The following is a 19,586-nucleotide window of genomic DNA, read 5'->3' on the forward strand; positions in this document are numbered from 1 at the left end:
TTAGACTGCAGAGGAAAACATATCTGTAGATTTTTTTAATCTTTAAACACAGTATAGCTCAGAAATAAAGATCAAAATTTTATTTCCATGTTGGTAATAAAAATAATTCCATGACTTTTGTAAACCGTTGCATAAACGCTATAGTGTAGAAAAGTTTTAACAAGTGTTAACAATTTTAAACAGTTCACTACAAGTAAATGAGTATGCATTATAAATAATATGTTTTGTATTAAGAACAGTTTCATTCACAAAATCATTTCTGTCTGTACACTCAAAACATTAACAGCTTCCATAAATTAATACGAGTAGAAATTCCATATTTATTTAGGGTCTGATGATGACCACAGTTACACAAGCATAGTGTGACAGTAATAATATTACTACCTATATTTAATACTAGGATACTCTGAATGGCAATATAGAACAAAAAAAGTATGCCTTTAATACTCTGCTATTCAAAGACGACTAATAATAAGCCTATAACATGCAGCTTGGGATCTATCTGTAATTAGCATACTTCCGGTTAAATTGCAGCTCCTAACTGTAAAAACCCTGAGAAATCACAATTTTCATCAATTATTCCCCAGGCTAAAATAATTGTGACAACATAATGGCATTCACATTAAAAATTATATTCTTACATAAATTAACACGGAACTTTGTCAAATACCAAACTGAATCTTGAAAATCTATTTAGTTTGCTTTTATGTGTTTTGTGAATTCAGCAAATTACCGTACTGTCGTCTCACTAAAATATGATTTTAATGTATTCTGTTTCTAGACAGTGTATATAGTACAAGAACAAATGCTTTAAAAGGTCAGGTTTCACTTCTTCCAAATAGTTGTCTCTAGTCAACTGCATATATTTTATTATCCTCCGTTTTAAAGTATTGGTGTAAAAGTACGTATTTATTTATATTTGCAGTTGACTTGCTTTAATAAGGGAGACAACTTTGCTTGTAATTCCTCGCAAAAAGAATTTTGTGAAGAACAACTGTATTTTTCATATGACTGCTACGTATGATGATGCATGGTTCAAATTTGTCTGTAATTATAGCAAGCTGCCCAGTCTGAGAATTTCATTCATAAGTACATTTCTTTGGTATGTGTTTTTTCTTTCTCCACAAGATGGTTTGCTGATAGTTTTTAAATGTGTCTGTGATTCAGCACCAAAGAAACTTACAGGGAACACCTGCAAAATTTTCAGTACTGGTATTACTATAGGACACACATCATCATTTTCAAGATTCATCATGTGAAACACAAAACATACAACTTTAAAAAGCAACAGACTAACATTAGTTCATTTCCTCTAAAAACGCAGCATATGAATGTCAATGTGATGATTCACACCGCAAGTGCTGTTTACATTCCTCTTTTGGTGGTATCACGAGATTAGGAAAATCGCCTGTTACTACCAAAAAAAAACAAAGGGACCAAAAAATAGCCCTAGGACATAGGCAAATGCACTAAAATACACATGAAGAACTACAAACTTTGACAAGACAGCACAAAATCACGCTTCTGTATCTTGTGGGTAACAAACGTCACATAGCTGCACATGGGCAGCACAATGGGGCCTAAGCTGGTTTCTTCTAAAATACCAAAGCAAAAATTTTCACTAAGATATTTCTAAATGTTTTTGTGAGCACAATGGTTGCAGAATGCTGTTCCACACTAGATATAGTAAACTGGTGTCCAAAATAAGTGCTTGTTTGAAAAATATGTAACATAATTTTAAACCATAATTACCCATTAATCTTTGATTTGCTCACTGTTAAAAAAACAAACAAACAAACACCACACCCCAAAACCACCAAACCCGTAGATAACTAAGTTTGCTTTAGTCCAAAATGCTGTTAAGGTTCAAAAATCAAGTCCTTCTCATAGACTGCACAGATGGAAAAATACATTAATACTTACAGCCAAACCTGGTAACCCAAGTTCCTTTTTTTAAAAGTCTAAAGCTGGCTACACCTTTAAAATGGCAGTATCTTAATTTAGGAGAGATAAGTGTGTTTGAAAATGCAAATAGAGGCCAATTTTATAGTCTTCTTAGTATAAATGATTTAGAGAAACTGTGTTAAAATCAACAAAATCACATTATTAAACCCAACTTTGGTCTTTAAGTGATCTTCAGACAAAATTTTGAAACAGAAGCAAGTAGAAATGTATTTAATAGTTCATCCTACTCCTCCCTTCCCAAAAAGTCTCCAGTGTTCCTGCAGATTGACATATCTTAGGAAAGCAGCGACAAGTCTCTACATTTAGTTCTCACAGAAAATGTGTAATGATTTTTTGCTAACTCCAGCCTTTGTACAAACAATGCTAAAACCCAAAGTAGATAGTAGTTTCAGTACTCTTGGCTTGGGCCCTTCATTTATGCTGACACAGTTCTAAAAGCTCTATTTTGACAATAATAATTTTAGTATACATCTTTTTTTCTGTTTCAGCATGACTAAACTTTAAATAGATTAACTCTTTGCTGCCTGTGTGAACTTTTTATACTGTATACAGTAATACATAGATACAAATCATGTAACACAGTAGAAGGTCATTTCAATCTAAGTTGTAGTAGTGTCAAACCTGAATTTAACAAAAAAGGGAGTAATACAGGCAATTATTCCATGTAAGAAAAGTAAAAATGTACAGTGTTAACATGCAGTAATTAATTAACAGAAGTTAGTTAATTAACATGCAATTTACTCCTGAATTGCATGTTCCCAACTACCAGGATGATGTAAACCTTTTAAAAGAATCAAGAAAAGAAAGTAACCTTTTAAAAGAATCACTGTGTCAAAGTGCCACTGCCTGATTACTTAAATAACTTCGTAGCTCCTTTCAAACATGCATTACTTCATTACTGAAAAAAGTGTCATTTTAAATATTTATAAAAGCAAGAGACATATTCTAGTTATTGTCAAATTTTTCAATACAAAATTAAGCAATAGAAAGTATTTGCAAAATTCTTTTTTTATGTCTTCTGCCATTTTATAGGATATTAGGCATAGGCACTTGGTAATATTATATATATATATCACATCTGCTCCCAATGAGTACCACACAGGTTAGGAGATGTACAAAAACTTTAAGACTACAAACATCCAAACGGAGGGAAATATGCAAATGCACAGCCATCTACTAAAACTTATCTGCTTCACAAAATTTAAAACACGTGTCTGAATATGAAAGCATATGTGCCTCACTGTTTTTGTCTCTGCTGGTACATTTATAAATACTACAGTATGCTGTGAACTTACAAATTGTAAAAAAACTACCTAAGTTGTCATTTCTATTTAATTATATTGTGATTTAACAGTAAAACCATGTGAAATATTTTAAATTCACAGTACACATATAACACATCATATTATTGCATATTAAAAAATAAACCTAAGACCTAGAAAGCAGCTTGAAGCAATTTACAACATATCTTCTAACAAAACACAGTAATTAAAAAGTGCTTTTATGTTAATCAGAGTTTTTCAAACATCCAAGTAAACATAGTGTTAGACCGATTCCAAAATACTGGCTCTGGCGTTCCACACACAACAGACATGGCAAAGGGACCATGTGTACTGCTGAGCGTGTAGTTACTGTATCTACGTATCCATCTTCTGTTGATGAAAATAACAGGTACAAACATCCAGGCATTACGGTAAGATTTATACAAAGTGATTACAGTGCAAATGAACCTAAGTAGCTTGTGCACTAGGAATGTAAGTGGAAGTCAGAAAAGGCTGCAATGGAATTGCGGGGGGAATGAAAGAACCTCAAGACTATAGAACCTCATTAAATGACTGAAGCTGATATGTAAAGATGAACAAGCCTTATTCTCTATCTTAAAGCAACTAAGTTTCTCACATCAAAATGGAAATCAGTCTAGCACTATTAAATTGGTTAATTATGAGTGATATAATTCTTATACAAAGTACAAAAAGATAAAATCACTTAATTCATGAACATATGACATGATATGCCTGTATGTTACCACAGATTCTTTTTTTTCTTGCAGCAGGGACATTCTTCTTGTGCAGCTGCACAGTGATCACAAAGTACATAATGTTGACATGGATTCAGGATAATGCTACGATCACCTTCCTGACATATGATACACTTCTTTGACTGAAGCTGAAAAATCACCTGTAGAAAGATTACCGCACTCAGTAAAAACGATTCCAAGTATACAGTTGTGTTCTAGCAGCTTTATGCTTAGCTGTCCCAAATAAACTCTGATTTATCAACACAAAGGACAATGTTTTTGTATGACAGATAGCTGAACTGAGGGTCATAAGATCAGAGCATGTGCAACCTTTAAAGTAGCAGCTGGAGGAGTATAGGTGCTTTTAGAAAGGAAAGTATCTAGGATTGAACCTCTGGACTGAAATATTCCTGCATGACTGGGATAAGTGATTAAAAAAAAAAAAAAAAGGAAATAGGCCTTTTTCATTGTCATATACTCCCTCTTTTGCCATTTCAAAAACCACTGCTACATATTCTCGTGCCATGGGAGATGTCTGCATCAGGACAAAATGGAAGCATCCCAAATGTGTGACTTTGGGGAGGATGTTACAACTGCAAATACCTATCTCCACAAGATAAGCCATATCGACCCATTAAGGAACAAGAAGAATTGAAAAGCATCTAAAAGCCATGTTAATTTTTGAAGAGCAAGATATAGTTCAGACTAAGAGAAGAACCCAGTACACAATGTGTGGCACTGCCTAAGATAGGAGCTTTCTCCTGGAAGGAAGAGCTAGTTAAGAAAAGGCTACAGTGGTAAAGGAAACCTGAGAAACTGAGGAGCTGGAAAAGCTGGTAACGGTTCTGATCACTCCAGCCTGGCTGAAATTACTTCCATTCCAGGATGTAATGACTTTTTTGGTAAGAGATCCCAAGACACTTTTGCTCCTCTTTAAAATCCTTTAGGAGAAAAACAAGAGTGGTCCCTAAACCCAACCAGAATCCTATAAATGTACTTGGTAACAGGAGCCTGGTAACAAGCAAGTCTCATCTTCATCCACCTACTGTACTGACACAGACTTAAATTATGTTTTAAACTCTAAAGAGAGCCTGGCTTTTTTTCAAGACTGTAGTTCATACTGATACAGAGCACAGAATCATAAAATCATTGAGGTTGGAAAAGACCTCCAAGATCAAGTCCAACCGTCAACCCAACACCCCCAGGCCTCCTAAACCATGTCCCAAAGTGCCACGTCTACATGTTTTTTTTAACGCCTCCAGGGACGGTGACTCCTCCACCTCCCTGGGCAGCCTGTTCCAATGCCTGACCACTCTTTCAGTGAAGAAGATTTTCCTAATATCCAATCTAAACCTCCCCTAATGCAACTTGAGGCCATTTCTTCCCCTCCTATCGCTAGTTACTTGGGAGAAGAGACCAACACCCACCTCACTGCAATGTCACTACAACCTAACCCTGTTACCCTGGTTGTCCCACAGGTGCCTGGTGAGTGCACTGAAGACGAACTGCTCTATAATCTTCCCTGGTACCGAGGTCAGGCTGTCTGGCCTGTAGTTCTCTGGATCCTCCTTCCAGCCCTTCTTGTAGATGGGCATCACACTGGCAAGCCTCCAGTCATCTGCGACCTCCCCTGTGAACCAGGGCTGCTGATAAATGATGCAGAGTGGCGTGGCAGGCTCCTCCGCCAGCCCTCTCAGTGCTCTTGGGTGGATCCCATCCGGCCCCATAGACTTGTGAGTGTCCAGGTAGTGCAGCAGGTCGTGAACGGCTCCCTCTTGAATTATGGGGGGTGTATTCTCCCCTCTGTCCCTGTCTTCCAGGTCAGAGGGCTGAATATCCGGAGGATAACTGGTCTAACTATTAAAGACTGAGGCAAAGAAGGCATCAAGTACCTCAGCCTCTTCCTCATCCCTGGTGGCATTGGTCCCCCCTGCATCCAGTAAAGTGATGGGAGATTTTCCTTGGCTCTCTTTTTGTTGTTATAAAAACATTTTTTGTTATGTCTTACAACAGTAGCCAGATTGAGTTCTAGCTGGGCTTTTGCCTTTCTAATTTTCTCTCCGCACAACATAATGAAACCCCTGTACTCAACTTGAGTTGCCATCCCCTTCTTCCAAAAGTGGTAAACACTCCTTTTTTTTTTTCCGATTCCCAGCAAACACTTCCTGTTCAGCCAGGCTGGTCATCTTCCCCACCAGTTCGTCTTAGAGCACGTGGCAACAGCATGCTCCTGCACCTCTAAGACTTCCTTGTTGAAGGATGCCCAGCCTTTTTGGACTCCTTTGCCCCTCAGGACTGTCTCCCAAGGGACTCTCCCAACCAGTGCCCTGAACAGGCCAAAGTCTGCCCTGTGCAAGTCAATGGTAGTGGTTTTGCTGGCCCCACTCCTTACTTTGCCCAGAATCAAGAACTCTATCATTTCATGGTGGCTAAGCCCAAGATGGCCTCCGACCACCACATCTCCCACCAGCCGTTCTCTGTTTGTAAACAGCAGGGTCAAGCAAGGCACGTCCCCTGGTAGGCTCACTTACCAGCTGTGTCAGGAAGTTATCTTCCACACACTCCAGGAACCTCCTAGGCTGTTTCCTCTCTGCTGTGTTGTATTTCCAGCAGACGTCCGGTAAGTTGAAGGCCCCCCACGAGAAACAGGACTAGCGATTGTGAGACTTCTGCCAGCCGCTTGTAGAATGCTTCATCTATCTCTTCATGCTGGTTGGATGGTCTACAACAGACCCCCAGCAGGATCTCTGCCTTGTTGGCCTTCTCTCTCACCCTTACACATAAGCACTCAACCTTATACTCACAATCATCAAGCTCTCTATAACTGAAATGCTCCTTAAAATACAGAGCCACCCCACCGCCTCTCCTTCCTTGCCCATCCCTTCTTAAGAGCTTACAGCCATCCATTGCAGCACTCGAGTCATAAGAGTCATCCCAACATGTTTCTGTGATGGCAACTAAGTCATACCTATCCTGCTGCACAATGCCTTCCAGCCCTCCTGTTTGGTGCCCATGTGGCGTGCATTGGTGTAGATTCACTTGAGCTGGACTATCGACTTCACCCCCAACCTTGGCATGCCGCCCCATGGCTCCTCTTTAGTGAGCCTGGTAGTACCTCCTTCCTGCTTCAAACCTAGTTTAAAGCCCTCTTGATGAGCCCCACCAACTTATGAGTGAGTGAGACAGCACTGGACAGGAGATGCACTGAGACAGAAGACACTGCCTAACTCAAGCAGAGACCAGGGTATGGCAGACAGTCCCAGTAGTGAAAGGAAATAGGATTTTTTTGTCTGGACAGTCTCATCAGTCAAAACAGCAAGAATTGGTGTCGTATGTGGTGTCACTGCCCTTTGAGATTGCAGGGGAGAAAGCAACATGAAACCAGGTTGTGCCCAGCAAGGTTTGAAGTATGGTGCCTGGAGCAGTGCATGGTCATTATTATCTTTCTTGGTGTGCGCAGAGGACTGGCACCTGATACTCCTAGCTTTGAGAGACCTGAGAAATGCCCTCAATCTGGCAGTGACGGGGCATCCTAAATTTTGACAGAAACAGTCTGGATTTGAGGGATGGTGAAGTACAGCAATATGTCACTAAGGTGATAAGGGACTGAAGCATCTGACATACAAAGACAGGCTGAAAGACCTGGGATTGTTTAGCCTTTGAAAGAGATGGCATCTTACTGGTGCATATAAATACCTGATGGGAAGAAGTAAAACAGATAGGGGCAGACTGTTCTCGGTGGTATCCAGTGAAAGAAGAGGCAACAGGTACAAATTAAAATACAGAAAATTCCACAAAGACTTAAGAAAAAAACTTTTCTTACTGTGAGGGTGGTCAAACGCTGGAAAAGGCTGCCTACAGAAGTGGTGGACTCTCCATCCTTGGAGATACTCAAAGCACTACCAGATAAGTCCCTGAGCAACCTGCTCGAGTTGACCCTGCTGTGAGCAGGGGGTTGGAGGAGGAGGTCCCTTCTAATGTCAAAGATTCTATCCTCCAAGTCTGTGTAGTCAGGCCTCTCTGACTACACAAGATCCTAGCAAGGAACCTCACCACCTACCTTCTAAACAAGTGAAAAGCATGTAACTATTTTCATTTATTTAGGGCAACTATTTTTATTTATTTAGGTAGTGCCCAAAATGTTGGGGGGAAAAGCTGGCTTTAAATCTTTTTCTTTTAATCACCCCAAGAATTCTTGTGAATAACTTGTAATTTGTTCTGATAGCTGATCAAAAACTTAGAAGAATCCATTAGGTTGAGAAATCTGAATGAACCATCCTCTATTCCAGAAAAGAAAGACTTAACACTGAGAGCAATGAGAGCAAAGTTCAACACAAAAAGCAATATTGCTCTTTGACCTTATTGCTGTCTACAATTACCTGAAAGGAGGTTGTAGTGAGGTGGGGGTTGGACTCTTCTCTCTAGTAACAAGCGATAGGACGAGAGGAAATGGCCTCAAGCTGCGCCAGGGGAAGTTTAGGTTGGATATTAGGAAAAAATTCTTCATTGAAAGGGTTGTCAAGCATTGGAACAGGCTGCCCAGGGAGGTGGTTGAGTCTCCATGCCTAGAGGTATTTAAAAGAAGGGTAGATGTGGTGCCTGAGGACATGGTTTAGTGGTGGACTTGGCAGTAATAGGTTAGCGGTTGGACTCGATGATCTTAAGGGTCTTTTCCAACCTTAACGATTCTATGATTCTATGAAGTGAAATCCAGGATAAATATGTCATTGAAGGTTATTGAGCTGCCAGTTTCAGTTAATCAAAAATAGTTATGCAGATGAAGAAACTCACCTCATCTATTGTTTCTAAATCTAACTGCAGCCGATTTTGTAAGGAGCGAAGCTTTGGCAAAGATATCTTTTCTATATCTCCATAGTTTTTCATATAAGGTAATGTAGTAGACAGACAAGCAGCTAACTGCGCCTTCAGCTTTTTCAGTTTATTTTCCACTTCCTCCTTCTTCTGAAGAGCGAGTTGTTTGTCCGCATCTGCCACGTTAGCACGTTCTTTTGCTTCTTGAGCCTCTTTCTGCCACGCATCACATGCCTGGGAGAAAGATTTCCAGAATACAAAAAATATATTTTTAAAATTAACAACAGAAGAGCAAACTCAAAAGCCTTCAAAGATGCAGGTAATCTCTAATTTTAGACATAACAATGCATTTACTGTCAATTTAACACTTCTCCCTACTTATCCTACCTGCTAAGTAACAACTCTTCCTGTTTTGTCTTAATGTAATTTTTAGGCATGTCACTGTTACTTGTCTGTAAACAGCCAGAAGCCTTTTTGGAGGTCTATAAATGGAAGACATTTTAAATGTTAAATTCATAATTTAATGTCAAGAGACATAAAAAACTATCAAAATTTAGTAGAGCTACTTAGCTAGTCCTTGTCACAGAGAGAACAACATGAGGGGAAGGAAAGGACTACAGAAAATGCAGTAGACTGGCAGCTATCAACAACCTCAGTTTGACTGCTGAGATGGCTAGGTACTGTCCAGGTACACTATACAACCACAGCTGCTGGCAAGCCTCTAATTTTTTTGCATGCTTATCATCTGAAAGAGGTATGGGAGGGAATGTATGTCTTCAGTTACTTAAACATCAAGATACATTGCTGTTCAACCCTATCCTGAATATGTGTAAGTGTCCCTGTCTAGAGAGGCAGATGAACTTTCAGAAAATGAATCGCCCTTAAAAAAGTTCCATTTCATTTATGCTGCTAGAACAATTTGAGAATGGAAAAAATATTCCTTTGACAGATTGTAATAAAACTTGGGAGCCAAGGGTAAGAAGATATGTAAAAAGGAAAAGCACTAGGAACTGCTTGTTTATTAAAAAATATATATATAAAATTCACTATTACCATAAATTAGTGTACCTGTTTTACTTGTTGCCAAGATTCCTCCCATTGTTTTAGTTTTCTCTTGGCATCATCGAGTTCCTGTCTAACTCGACTGAGTTCATTCCCACTGGTGTTTGAATTTATTGAGGGGGTTGTGGCACTGCTTAGTACTGGGGACGGACTAGGAGAGAAACTTCCAGTTACAAAGTCCCAGATGCTCCCTGTAACACCATTTAAACCTGTAAAACAAAGGCAGAAAAAATAATCATTCTGCACACACTGCTGCAAAACGTTTCACATGCTGAACAAAACAGATGTGCCACATACACAAAATCTATACTTTTATCTGCAAGACTCATAACATTATTTCACTACCTTCAGAAATGTGACCGCCTGGAAAATGTTTACAGTATTTACAGCAATTCAGGGGACTTATCACATGTTTTTTTTTCTTGCTGCTTTTAATAAAAGACAGTACAGTCCACAAAAGGAGAACAAAGAGTGGGAATTCATTTATATACAAAAAGCTTTGTTCCTAGCAGCCCGTACATCGTTGTAATTCTTCCTCTTTCTCTGTTTTGATTTTCCCTTTAGCAAAATGCTGCAGCTAAAATGCATTCCTCCTGCCTGTATGCCAACTGCTCTATTTTACCCCTTTCAAACACCTCTGTAAATATCTCCTTTTCCAATAATTCTTTTTTTCCCTTCGCAGAGAACAGAAGTTCACTTCTTGAACCTTCTCCCACATACCACACAGAACTCCATTATCAGTAGTGTTATCAGTTACAATAGCCAGGCTTTGTTGTCCAGACTAAGTCATACAAAACATGCAAAGCCTTGAACTGAACATTTTTTACCTGCCATTGAGTTTCCTCTTACAATACACAAAGTGCAGCCTTCAACTTGCTTACCTAAAGAGTTGTGAGAAGAGGCTGAGGTGCCTAACATACTATGTTCTGTCTTCAATGGCTGAGGCTGCTGGCGGTGAGGAGCCGTAGTGGATGAAACAAAAGACTGAGACAGCGATTGTGAAAGAGAACTGAGTGGGGAGGTTGAAAGGGATGATGATGAATGTAAAGATGAGGAACGAACAAGAGAACCTGGAATATTGACAGGTGCCGAACTTCCCAGTAATCTTTGACCTATGTATGCATTGAGGGGGGAAAAAAGATTAGTACCACAGCAGTACACAGTTGTCTGTAAGTATTTTTCTGAAAAATGTATCAAATGTAAATTAAACTATATATTCAAATACCTTCCATTAAAAAATAAAACTTTATTTATCTCCTATTGCAAAAATATTTTTAAAATCGCACACTTGAAAGTTATTTTCCAAGTGCCTGAAAAGAGAATCTGTAGCTTTACACAGAATTGGCCTCATCTGCAGCTACAAAGAAAGAGAAAACACTTTTCAGATCAAGTTATTTGACTTGTGCACTTTTACAGCCAACAACTAACACAAGTGGGGAAACTGAAACCTAAAGGACTAAGAAAAATTTGGGGTTTTATTTTAATCTGTGAACTAGAATTAAGCAAGTGAGACTACATACATATCCTGAAAATCACCCACAGCATTAATAATCAGACATAGCTCTGTTTCTATCCTGTACATACTTTTGCTTTTGTTCAGTAGATTTTAAATGTCAAATGTATTTAACTTTCTACAAAAACTGAGGTTGCAACCTCAGCCTAATTAATAACAATTATTAATAATTTACTAAATTAATAATAATTTAGTCAAACAAATGCATTGTTCATAATTTCCCAAAATAGTTATGATAATAATAAAAAAGTAAGTATTAAAAAAAGGATGTTCAATCATGCAATTACTTAAATAAATATGCACAGATGCAGTGCATTTTCCTGGTCAGGAGCAGTTCAATATTTACTGTGAAGATTTTATTTGTCAACATGTTTGAATGGCAACTAAAAATGACATCACCTTTTCTTTAAAAACATATAGCAGTCAAATGATTATACTTAAAGCAAGGGTCATGATTCTAGTTTTCTGGTTTTGCTTAAAACAGCTGAATTAAAGTAGTCTGAGAAAACATAATTCCTTTTAGAAGTATTTCAAAACAAAAAGACAGGGACGCTCATCATAAGCTGCATTGCCACAATGTCTGCAGAAAAATATATCTTGAAATACTCAACAAACATTACCAAGGTCAGCCTCATGACCAACTATGTGAGGAAGATACAGGACAGACATATAACCACAGATGCACATAGTATACCAGACAATAAACATACACTTCTCTTTGCAAGAGGAGCAAGGACGCAACAAAGTAAAGGGAGTTTAGTTAAAACATATGGCCAAGTAAGAATTCTTTTTAAAATTAAGAGCCAAAGTAAAGCCCCCAAACAAACACTGTACGAAATGGCAGCAGAAGAACCATCTCCTTTCTGGTTCTCAAAGTACTCTTCAAATGCAGTTGAATTTTGACAAATTAATTTTACCTGCACTTCTTCAGTTTAAGGGGTAAGGTTTTGGTAGCAGGTGGGGCTGTGCTGCAGGGGTGGCCAAGAGAGGCCACAGGCTGCCCTGTGCCAGACACAGCCAGTTCCAGCCAGTGACGGTGGACCCACCACAGGGCACAGCTGAGCCCTTCAGCCACACTGGTGACGCCTCTGGGAGAACGTATTTAAGAAAGGGCAAAAAAATGCCACACCAGCAGAGAGGGAGGGAACAAGAGGTATGAGAAACTGCCCTGCGAACACCAAGGTCAGGAGAGAAGGAAGGGAAGGAGGTGCTCCAGTCGCCAGAGCAGAGATTCCCCTGCAGCTCATGGAAGGTTTGGAAGAGAACACGGTGGAACAGGTATTTCCCTGCACCCTGTGGAAGAGACTACGGTACAAGCAGGAATTTCCCTGCAGCCTGTGGACAGGACCAGGCTGGAGCAGGTGGATATTGCCTGAAGGAACCACAGTTCATGCTGGGACACTTTACCCTGACAGGAACTGCGGCCTGTGGAGAGAACCCACGACGGAGCAGGGACAAGTGTGAGGAGAAAGGAGTGGCAGCGAGGAACTGTTATTAACTGACCACTACCCATTCCCCTGTGCCACTTGGGACGGGAAGAGAGAGGTAGAAGAGCTGGGAATGAAGTTGAGCCTGGGGAAAAAGTGGTGGTGGGTTGTTTTAGTTTTTCTCTTGTTTTTCACCATCCAGCTCTATTTTAATTGGCAATAAATTAATTTTCCCCAAGCAAGTCTGTTTTGCCCGTGACAACAACTGGTAAGTGATCTCCCTGTCTTTATCTTGAGCCATAAGCTTTTTTATCTTATTTTGTCCCCCATCCTGTTGGGGAGGGTGAGGGAGAGAGCAGCTGGGTGGGTGTCTGGCTACCCACCAAGGTCAAGGTCACCCACCAAACCCACCAGGTTTATACTCCATGAACTATCCTCCACATAAAAATAAAATTGGTTACAGTATTTCCTTCCTGTTCCATACTTCATGGTACTTCCAATGAAGCATAATCATTCCTGCAGCATAGAACAAGGCAGTAAATGAAATACCAGTCAAACAAACAATAGCATCAGGAGAATTTTTGAGCCTGGCATCACTAGCAGAGAAATAAATTTGAAATTGCACATCATATCTATTTCTTTCCTGGTCTGTATGAAGGGGAATATAATGAACAATAATGGAAAATGTCAATAGATAACATGTAAACTGTTCTGGTGAGGGAACATCCTGTTAGTATTGTAACTGGACAGGAAATTGTAACAAGTCAATCAACAAAAATAAATATAAAGCCTTAAAACCTCTGAAGATATTCCCACTAATATTACTGATGAGAATCTACATAAAACTAGATGACTATCTATTGAGACTGTAACATTTTGGGTCATTCTGTATGGATCCCCTAATAACTTGAAGTATACAGGTAACACAAATACAGCCTCCAGTAACAAAGAACCACCTTGGGAGAAAACACAGGCAAGATGGGAAGGGCACCAGAGCTTGTAGCACTGTTATCAAGATCTCAGAAATTAATATTTGGTGTAAGAAACTCCTTAATCACTGTGATCCAGCGCTGATTTCTTCTAGCTCTTGCTATCAATAATGAAGCCACTGCTATAATCTGCATAGTTCTACTTGATGTCAGAACATCAATACCACCAAATACAGATTGTAAACTGCCTCCCCAAATGCTCTGCTCAGCTCTGAAGACAGAAGCATGTCTCCAGTCACTTCATGTGAGGCATCTTCCGCCCACCTTCAAATAAGTGAGCTGATGAAGTGAAAAAGTCCACTTCAAACCAAGTGACTTTCCTGAAATCTGTGTTTGCTCTGAAGCTTCGTGTATCCACGCACTACCGGGGCAATAAAATTATCAATCTTGACTAGAACTGTCCCCGTTGACTGCAAAGGAAGCACTTGGAGGAGGAAAAGTTTGAAGCAGAATCTCTCTGGATATCTGTGTTATTTCTGAAAAGAAGCAAGTTACAGTTGCTTATAGTATATGCTTTCCTGAGGGAGTGAAGGCACTTGATGTTCACTTGGGTCAAAATTATTTCCATGCCTTACGACAAAGTCTTGAGTCTGTAATACTTGGGCACAGCCTATCCACTGCGGGCCCAGTGACAGCTTACATATTCCAACATCAAATATATTGGTATATTAGTTAAAGCCAGTGGACTAAAGATATAATAATTATCATAAAAGAAGACAAATTGCATAGTGTATAGAGACACTAAGTGCAAGCTTTACTTCTTGGAGCAACAGTCAGCAATAATACACTAGGGTGTAGCTACAGTTGTTTTACCCGTTGCATCTAGAGCCACAGGGCAAGAAGGACTTGGGAGGAACATATCTGCCATCCAAGAACAGAGTTTTGTTTGCGCAAGTGGAAGCTTAATACATATGTGCAAACAACTTAATAATCACTGTAGCCCTCCTTCACAGAAATGCTAGCAAAACAGGTATCAGAAAATAAATGGAATTATTATAAAAATATGTCTGTTATCTTGATCTATGACTCTCAAAGAAATATTAAAATGAAATTACAGTTCCTCAGTTTTCACTTCCCGTATTTCTTTTTTTCCCCTCTCAACTATTTTCCCTTTTCTGCTTTCACAAATAAAAGGTGGCATTTTAATTTCTTGATGTTCCCTGCCTTCATCCTTCCTCCCTGCTGTCTCTTCCCTGCGCTGCTCTCCTTTGTTACGTCTTCCTCTCCTCTCCGTTCCCAGAAGAGGCCAAATGGCTGAATACTTCCCAACAGACCTTCAACTCAATTGCTCCTTCCAGGTTAGATTAATAAAATAGTTAAGTCCGTAACTTGCAAGTATTGGTCCTAAAGGTTGCTAGCTCCTTCTCCTCAAGAACCATCCCCAATGCCCCTCTCCACAACCACCTAACCATGGAAGTAGTTGTGGATCCCCACAGCACATACTGCCTGCTGTCAGACATTTGCAGCACTCAACACGCGGGCAGTCAAGCTCAAGCGTAATGCCTTCCTGTAAATGAAGGTAAATCCCTGCAGGCCAACGGGCCCAAGTCATTAAGCAGGTTAAAAAAAAAATCCAAACCATTTAACAGACTGATCCCTTGCAAAATACAGACAGGATGATAGAGGTGCAATCCCTTTACACCACAAAGTTAAACAGCTGGAACAAAACTGAGGACTTTTCTTCAAAGTCTGCTGTCTGTAACTATTTTGATGAGTAAAAGTTCAGGAAGGTAAGAAAGATAGATATTTTAAATGAGTATAATTTTACAAATTGGACCTCTTACTTGCTAATCCAAGGTCACTGCCTTCTTGATCTTCTAATTCTCTATCTATGGATGCGACGTTCACGTCATTAAAATGCAAATCTAAAGCAGAACCTGTTAAACAAAGCATTGTATCAATGAATTATCCTTGATCCACAGAGAGCATTTTGGCCTGAACAGATATACCCTAGCTTTTAAAAATTTTCTAGCAATAACCTTCTCTTGGAGACAGGCACCTAAGCCAGTCCTATAAAATACAATAAGGAGGAGAGAGATGGCCTCCTCTAATTTAGTGACTCAAGTCTTAAGAGTGGCCACAAGTGCTGTGTGAAACCCAGACTAAAAGTCCCTCTTCCATACCGGGTTTTGGATCCCCATTCCTGCACTGTTCCTTCCCTACCTTTTCCTTTTATGTAGATAAGGGCCTTTTATGTGCAACCCTGTAGCCTACCTCTCTTGCCCTTTCACCCAACTGCTTTGGTAGTGCCTTCCAGAGTCTCTGGGGCAGTATATTGCCTTTCTTATTCTCATGCTCACCATCTTGTTATGCTCACCATCTGGCACCTGCCAACCCTCAGAGCATTGTTATGGTAAATTCTCAGGGGAAGTGACTGCCACTGGCATGAGAATCACACCTCCTTTCTCCTCTTCTCCTACTCCTGATTGTAGCTTTTGATTTTGACCCAATATCATCTTTGGACGCTCAACAACCAATTAGCAAGCAGCACCACCCACTGACCAAAGAGTGCTCCAATTAACGCTAATTGCATCATAAGCAGGAAGAGCCCACAAGGAGTTTGGGACAATCTTGATGAAAAATATAGTTTATAATACAGTTAATATATGAAAAGCATTATGTGGGAGAGAACCAGCCACTGCACTGGAGAGGATGCCCGAGAGGATCTCATCTGCCCTGTCTGTGACTTCTTTTCCCACCTGGCCTCTGGGACAGTCTTCTCGTTCCCTTTCTTCTATCTCTCTTTTCTTATGTTTCTGTATTTATCTGGAAATAATTTTCACCATTATGTGCCATCAGCTATGCAACCCACTAATAAATCTTCTCACATGTGAACTTGTCTCAACATCCTTTGTGCAAAAAAAAAAAAACAAAACCACCTGTGACAGCAAACCTCTCATCACTATGCTGCAGGATATTCTGGGAGAGGTCCCTCCCACTTTCATCAACAGAAGCTGTTCCACTTCCTTTAAAAAAATTCAAAATTCTCTCAGTCATTAAAAGAGAGGCTTTAAAATCCCATCAGTAGCACTGCCATTATCTTTAAACAGGGAAACAAGCTGATTTTTTTCAAGCTTTTGCTTGAACATCACCCAGATGTTATTAATATTTGAAGTTATTTGCAGTGTCTGGCTCAGTACGCTGCTATGCAAGTATGACAAACAGGAACAAAAGTCAATGAGGCTGACAAATCTTACTGCTTAAATACTAGATCAAATCTAAGCCTGCACCTTTACTAAATCACGAACTTGTCATGTTCTCCTCATGTAAGTTCTTGACTTATTCTGCCACATTTGTCCTCCCCTACCACCAAGAGGGCTGACACATCTCCTTACTGTTTATTTAGATTTTTGAAGCTTAATTTCTGATACATTCCAGGTCTCTCAGATTCCACCTCACATGGTGGAAAGTCAGTGGAGTGCAGGGAGTGAACACAGACAAATCACAACATATATGGGAAGCAAATGGAGAGACACCAATTTCCCTTGAAAGGCAAGTCTCCCAGACAGTCAAAATCCCCATGCTTGAGTATCCCATTGAAAGCAACAGAAGCAACCAAAACATTCCTGGGGGAGGTCCACCCAGAACCTAACAGACAACAGGGTGGAGTATCAGGCTGGCAGAAGTCCCCACATGTTAAGGTCCCACCTTCTCCCTACTACCACTTGAGTAATTTATCTTCACTGCTGCCCATTCCCTATTTATTCCTCTCCAAATCTGTCTCCTTTGACACTTTGCTTATCTAATTTCTCTATTCTCTTTTAAATTTGTGTTGTTTTTTTTTTTTATTTTCAGGAGGACTTCAAACACCCTGCAGCTTTTATGTTCCCAGATTATGCTGCTTTCTTTTTTTTTACCAGAACAAAACCTGACAACTCAACCAATCTGCTTTGACTCTGGCAGGAGTAGACTGCAACAATACATCTTCTTCCGCTCCATCATTCCTCAGTTTTCAACATATTGTCCAAGCCTCTATGCTAAATACTAGTTCTACCTGATTGGTATGCATATTCCTAACTCCCCTGCCCCCTCCTCTTCCCCAGCTCTTGGGGACTATTGATCAGGGAGCTCCCTGTGGGATCAAGATAAAGGGTCACAGAAAGGGCTACAGACCCCACTGTCTGACAAAGCTTCCTCAGCCCTTGCTAATGTAATTCTCCTGCATTTCCTCATATCCTTTATCCAAACCCATTCATCCCCTTTTCCCATAATAACCTAGCCCCTTCCCTTGCTACAGCTTTTTCTATCCCTTTTTTTTATGATTCCTCAATCCACCACTTCCTACATGAACACTATGTATTTATTCTCTGTTCTACACGTCTTAATTTTCCCCTCTATTCAGATTATGTACAGCACTTTATTTTCAATACCTTCCTATATATCCATGAAGCAGAACTCTGCAAAAATAATTTATATCCATATGAAATTCTTTTAAGGAAAAAAATCCAAAATCTATGTAGTTACCATAAAGTACACTAACTTATACATACATGAAACATATTTTACAATTCATGTACTGTTAACAAACACAGCATACTGAAAACTGTTTTAGAAAAACATCTGTAGAGAGCAGAGGCATATTCTAACTCAGAGAAATCAAGAGTGTCTTATGCGCAATAATATAATCACACTGGGACATGGAAAATGTAGCATATAACTTTTTAAACAACTTTGAACACTTGTTCAGTATATCATGATTTGAAAATTATACAGAATTAGCACCACATCTAGTTTACAGAAATTAGACTGTGGTTTTTATTATTATATGAGTAACTTGTTACAGCCAACTAGTCTCCACTTATTCCAGAAGAAATGTTTATCTTGACAAATATGTGATTTAATTCCATGGTTTATCTTAAAATATGAACCAAAAGCTGATGAAATTATATTACTTACCTAGAATAAAAACGAAAATTCTGCTCTTTCTAATTCTGAGATTTAAAAATAATATAAAATTTCTGTTGTAACACACAGATCATCAAACAAACCTTTAAGTAAAGCAAGCTATACACTTGTGAGACTGCAGAAGAAGATCTGTCATTTAACATTCTGCATAGATCTGCTAACAAAATTAAAAGAGCTAATGCCTAACTTACCATGCTGAAGTGCTGACTCACTGTCTGCAGTCTCCTGATTGCTGCTACACATCGATTTAAACACAGAAAGCTTCAAGTACACCAGCTAATCACAGCAACTCCCTGATCACGTGACTTACAACACAGAATGTGAAAGACAGCATCTTTCGAATCACAACATTCCCTGCCACAGCCTCCTGAATAAACCTCAACAGCCACAAATTTCAATGAGTTTGTGGATAACACTAAATTAAGTGGAGCAGCTGATACACTCGATGGCAGGACTGCCGTTTAGAAGGACCTCAAAAGGCTGGAGAACAGGACTGATACAAACCTCAAGAAGTTCAACAAAGGTAAATACAATAGCTCTGCACTTGGGGCTGAATAATCCCTTGCAACAGTACAGGCTGGGGGCCAAATGATCAGAAAGCAGCACTGCAGAAAAAGATCTAGGAATTCTGATGAACAATACGTACAGCACGTTCTGTGGCAATAAAAGCTAACAGCATATTGTCCTGCATTAGAAAAAGTGCAGCCAGCAGGGTGGGGGAAGTGATTATTCCCCTCTATCCAGCACCTGTGAGATCACAGCAGGAGTACTGTGACCAGTTTTGAAGATGCCAGTGTCTAATCATTACTGAAATATTTATATCCTTTTACCACTTTCCACATAAACAGTCTAGCTGGTTGGAAGCATGGGAAATGCTCTGGCCTAATGACAGAAAT

The 19,586-nt window shown here is 39.6% G+C and overlaps 1 protein-coding gene across 12 annotated transcripts in view; it reads right to left on the bottom strand.

Annotated features, from left to right (window-relative positions):
* Positions 1–65: 65 nt before the first annotated feature.
* The window catches only part of UNKL (unk like zinc finger), a 59,680-nt gene continuing 40,159 nt past the window's right edge, over positions 66–19,586 (bottom strand). For 7 of the 12 annotated variants that reach the window (XM_064461248.1, XM_064461243.1, XM_064461240.1 and 4 more), the window contains 5 exons: positions 15,570–15,662; positions 10,738–10,968; positions 9,863–10,065; positions 8,774–9,028; positions 66–4,143 (listed from right to left, as the gene is read on the bottom strand). In XM_064461248.1, the coding sequence (XP_064317318.1) occupies positions 3,988–4,143; positions 8,774–9,028; positions 9,863–10,065; positions 10,738–10,968; positions 15,570–15,662 (938 nt within the window). In that variant the 3' untranslated portion in view covers positions 66–3,987. Of the gene's footprint in view, positions 4,144–8,361; positions 8,548–8,773; positions 9,029–9,181; positions 9,277–9,862; positions 10,066–10,737; positions 10,969–15,569; positions 15,663–19,586 lie in introns of those variants that run through there. The other 5 variants (XM_064461244.1, XM_064461242.1, XM_064461241.1 and 2 more) reach the window with 4 other exon arrangements.

The sequence above is a fragment of the Phalacrocorax carbo genome, chromosome 10 (assembly GCF_963921805.1).
Source record: "Phalacrocorax carbo chromosome 10, bPhaCar2.1, whole genome shotgun sequence".
Lineage (NCBI taxonomy): Eukaryota > Metazoa > Chordata > Aves > Suliformes > Phalacrocoracidae > Phalacrocorax > Phalacrocorax carbo.